Genomic DNA, 1,315 nt, shown 5'->3' with positions numbered 1-1,315 from the left:
GCTCGAAATAACTCTGCCTCGTCGTTGTCGCGACCCCCATCGATAAGGACGGTGTCATCGATTCTCCCCCTCCACGGTTAATTAAACCGTCCCCCCTCTCTCTCTCTCTCTTCTCATCGAATTCTATTCCCTTCTTCTTTCATCGAATCAATTAATCCAAATTTCGAATCGAGCGAGAAAGAAAGAAAAAAAGAAGATCTCTTCCATTTCCTTCCTCCTCCTTCTTCTAAGTTTCCTTCATTCGATTTTCTCGGGGCGAGCTTGGTTTCGAAACCAAGAGGGGAGGGGTTGTAGGGGTGGTTCGTTTCGCCATGCAGAAAAAGGTGATCGTTTCCTCTCTCGTTCGGCTTCGAGAAGAAAAAAAAAAAAAAAGAAGAGGATCGAGAGACGATCGAAAGAGAAGCCGGGTGGAGGGGTTGTTCTCTTTCCTCGATACATTTGCATAGGGGGGTTGGATGCATGCTAGTTAGTAATAGTGAAGACGTACCCTGTACCAAGTGGCCACCTGCGAGGCGCTCGAAAGGGGTGGAGAAGCGGTGGTATATCCGCGACGCAACACGCCGGTGGAGGTGGAGGGTGGAGGTCGAGAAGGCCCGGGGGCGAGATATACGATCGGTTCGAGATTGTCGGTCGTTTCGCGGCGTGGGTGTGACGCAGTAGTAATAGTAGTGATGGTTGGTGGTGGTGGTAGTAGCAGTAGCAGTAGTAATAGTAGTAGTAGTAGTAGTAGTAGTAGTAGTAGTACGGGGGTGCGTTCGAAGAAGATGCATCGGGCCCCAACGAGACGGTAGCACAGGTGAAGTGGTTGGTGGTGGTGGTTCGGTGGTGGCGGGTGTAGTGTGTTCGCACGCCCCGTGCAAGTGAGGCAAAAGCAAAAACAACAACAACAACAACAACGCCACAGGTCAGATAAAAATATTATTACACGATTAATAAAATCGATCGTGTGCATAATTTGCTATTAAAATTAGTATAATAACTATATATATACATACATACATCCATACATACACTTTCTCCCCTCCCCCTTTACATTCGTGCGGTGCCTTTTCATTTTCACACCTCGTATTATATGTATACGTGTCTGTATGTCTATGTGTGTTTCCTCGAGATCAATAATAAAAAAATACTCGAATTTACAAGGTTCATCGTTTATCCGAGACAGACGAGTGACGGACAGATACGTCGAAGGCAGAATATATATATATATATACTATATAGTAATAGTTTTAACGCGTGCGATAGCCACGAACGTCGAAAATATCCAATTTGTGCAGAATTTCTTAATACTACTTTTGTCCGTATATATATATAT

General features: G+C 45.0%; 1 protein-coding gene across 1 annotated transcript in view; it reads right to left on the bottom strand.

Moving 5' to 3' along the window:
* Positions 1-965, bottom strand: part of LOC102677969 (SH3 and multiple ankyrin repeat domains protein 1) — a 37,570-nt gene extending 36,605 nt beyond the window's left edge. Inside the window, exon 1 of the mRNA XM_031508892.1 lies at positions 488-965. Within this exon, the coding sequence (XP_031364752.1) occupies positions 488-952 (465 nt within the window). The 5' untranslated portion in view covers positions 953-965. The remainder of the gene's footprint in view (positions 1-487) is intronic.
* Between the last annotated feature and the right edge of the window lie 350 nt (positions 966-1,315).

This window comes from Apis dorsata, unplaced genomic scaffold (assembly GCF_000469605.1).
Source record: "Apis dorsata unplaced genomic scaffold, Apis dorsata 1.3 scaffold_111, whole genome shotgun sequence".
Lineage (NCBI taxonomy): Eukaryota > Metazoa > Arthropoda > Insecta > Hymenoptera > Apidae > Apis > Apis dorsata.
Note: the sequence above shows the minus strand (reverse complement) of the source record. Positions and strands in the feature narration are given on the sequence as shown.